Source organism: Tupaia chinensis, unplaced genomic scaffold (assembly GCF_000334495.1).
Source record: "Tupaia chinensis unplaced genomic scaffold, TupChi_1.0 Scaffold000340_1, whole genome shotgun sequence".
In the NCBI taxonomy this organism is placed as follows: Eukaryota; Metazoa; Chordata; class Mammalia; order Scandentia; family Tupaiidae; genus Tupaia; species Tupaia belangeri.
The window spans coordinates 650,167-652,870 of record NW_006159834.1 but is presented as its reverse complement, the minus strand read 5'-3'; the positions used below and the strand labels follow the sequence as shown (position 1 = coordinate 652,870).

The 2,704-nt window shown below is 46.5% G+C and overlaps 1 protein-coding gene across 1 annotated transcript in view; it reads right to left on the bottom strand.

The window, feature by feature from the left end:
• Positions 1–1,077: 1,077 nt before the first annotated feature.
• H2AZ1 (H2A.Z variant histone 1) overlaps positions 1,078–2,704 on the bottom strand; it is a 2,100-nt gene continuing 473 nt past the window's right edge. The window contains exons 2-5 of the mRNA XM_006152158.3: positions 2,600–2,677; positions 2,213–2,326; positions 1,744–1,873; positions 1,078–1,517 (exon numbers count right to left, since the gene is read on the bottom strand). Coding sequence (XP_006152220.1) covers positions 1,456–1,517; positions 1,744–1,873; positions 2,213–2,326; positions 2,600–2,677 — 384 coding nt within the window. The 3' untranslated portion in view covers positions 1,078–1,455. The remainder of the gene's footprint in view (positions 1,518–1,743; positions 1,874–2,212; positions 2,327–2,599; positions 2,678–2,704) is intronic.

The following is a 2,704-nucleotide window of genomic DNA, read 5'->3' as shown; positions in this document are numbered from 1 at the left end:
GTCCGCGTTCCGCGCAGCCGGGGCGGCGGGGCACCGAGGGGCCGCTCGCGTCCAGTTCCCAGGCCCGAGGCCCCGCCCCGCCCGGGCCCTGGGCCGTGGGAGAATTCGGGCAGGTGAGGACCGCGGGGTCGGCCGGCTCTCCAGGCACAGGTTGGGGCTCCCCTGCCTGCACCCCCGGGGCTGTTTTACTGCCTACTTCAGCTGCACGGTTTTCCCTCAGGGAGTCCAGGAGAGGCACAAAAGCACTTCGGTTTGGATTCGCAAGTATTCTGGGGAAAGGCAGCTGTAATCCCAGATGGCAAAAATAAGAGAACCTGCCTTCTGGGAGCCTGTCCCCCTCTAGAAGTGAGTGACTTCGTTTCTCCTTGTCACTTTTATAACGTTACCTAAGACCCAAGGCAGCTTAGTGTTCCACTTAGAAGATGGCTTCAAAAACGTGAAGCTCAAATAATTAAAAAGTCTTAATTGTTTGGTAATGTCCACACCTAAGGTTTTTGAACATTTTTAGAGAATTTGCCAGAAAACCAGCAAAATGGTCCACTCAACGCAACACAACGTCCCAATTTTTACATTAAGGGGTTGTTAACTAGGCTGACACCCCCTTTACCTGGTACTTGCATACTAGAAATCCTGATTTTTCTATAAAATGGGAATGTTTTATCTGTGAAGATGTTAGAGTACTTACAAGTCAGACTTCAAAGCAGTACCTGGCGCAGAAAACACTCCCTTACAGTCTAAATGGAAAGTCATTCTGTGGGCATAGTTACCCCAGGCCTTCTCTGCCTGCCCTATCCTTCCCCAAGCCCACGAAGTGTGTGTACTGGTGTAGTGCTGTCACACACTGCAAGCACAACCAATTAACAGAGAGGGCCAAATTTAGCCTAAAAAAGGTAACCACCCCACTCCAGCCAAAGTTCTTAATAGCTCATTATAGAACATTAAAAAATTATGCTTTGGCTGACTTTGTTGATCTACAGGTTAACTGTTAAATTTCAAAAGAAGAAATGTGCTCAGTTACTGCTGGATGTAATATTCAAAGCAAACAAGTTCTTGTTACAAACAAATTTAAAACACAACTCAGTTTGGGATATGACCTTTATTGAGCTTATCCACCAGAGTGGATATAATGTCTGTACAAAACCAAATGTTTGTTACTATAACTTCTGCATCACAATTAAAATCCAAACAGTTTTTTAAAAACAGTCAACTCAATCAAAACCCACTACTTCGGAATCAATAGCTTCTTTGAAGCCACAGTAACACTTAAATATGGTTAAGACTCGAATGCAGAAATTTGGTTGGTTGGAAAGCTAATTAAACTTCCAACTTGCTCAAATAGAATTACAAAAAGGCAAAATTGTGTTTTTCACAGAGATACAGTCCACTGGAATCACCAACACTGGACAGCTGTTAGAGTATTTAGAGTCCTGAGATAATAAGGAATCCAGGCATCCTTTAGACAGTCTTCTGTTGTCCTTTCTTCCCAATCAGAGATTTGTGGATGTGTGGAATAACGCCTAGTAGAGAACGAAAGAGATCAATTCTACTTTTTTAATATGTATTTTTTTTTAAAAAATCATTCAGTACTTGAAACCAAGGCAGTTTACTACTGAACTTGGAAGATATCTTTAAAAGCATGAAGCTCAAATATAAAAATTTACTAAAAATCATTAATGAGCATTCAAGAGGAAAAGAATTCTGTCCTCTAAAGGAATCGAAAATAAAATGTTAGCAGCTACATACCACCACCAGCAATTGTAGCCTTGATGAGAGAGTCCAATTCCTCATCTCCACGAATAGCAAGTTGCAAGTGGCGAGGAGTAATACGCTTTACCTTTAAGTCTTTTGATGCATTTCCTGCCAGTTCAAGTACCTAGAAGGCAGAATCTAATCAATCTCCTTCCAGTTTTCCTTCCGCCAAGATCCTGGGAGCAGAATCAACCCATCAACTGTCGTCCCCCCAGCTACTCTAATGGCAAAATAAGCAAAAGCTATCTATATAGGGGGGACCCAATTGTATTTCCAAAGCAGCAAACTCAAGCTCAGTAGGATCCCTTATGAACACCAGCTCCCTCTAGCGTTCTGTTCTCTTAGCTTCTCGCCGCGTTTAGACCCTGGGAGTTTTCTTGCATCACTTTCCTCCTTCCCTCTCGTCGCCTCCCCACCCCCCCCACCACAACCTTTTCCAGATTATAGGCGTACACCCGTTTACCTCTGCGGTGAGGTACTCCAGGATCGCAGCGCTGTACACAGCAGCAGTCGCGCCCACACGTCCATGGCTGGTAGTCCTAGATTTCAGGTGTCGATGAATACGGCCCACCGGGAACTTAAAGGACAAATGTAAATGCACAAAGATAGGAGTCAAAGATGGGAAAATTACACGCGCGCCAGAGCAAGGGGGATGGACGCTGGTGCAGAACGCGCTCCGGCACCGACACACGTGATCGCGCCCTCCCCCAATTTATCGTGTCGGCAGCCCTAATCGCGACACCGCATCACCCACGCAGACACGAAGCGACCATCTAGGACGATGACAAACAAGAAAGGAGGTGCGAAGAAAAAGGCCACGGCCCCCTGACTGCACGACCAAACTACTGACCTGCAAGCCGGCCCTCTGCGAGCGGGAAACCGCCTTTGTCTTGGCCTTTCCGGAGTCCTTCCCAGCCTTACCGCCAGCCTGCGGCGCGCACACGCCGGCGAGCGG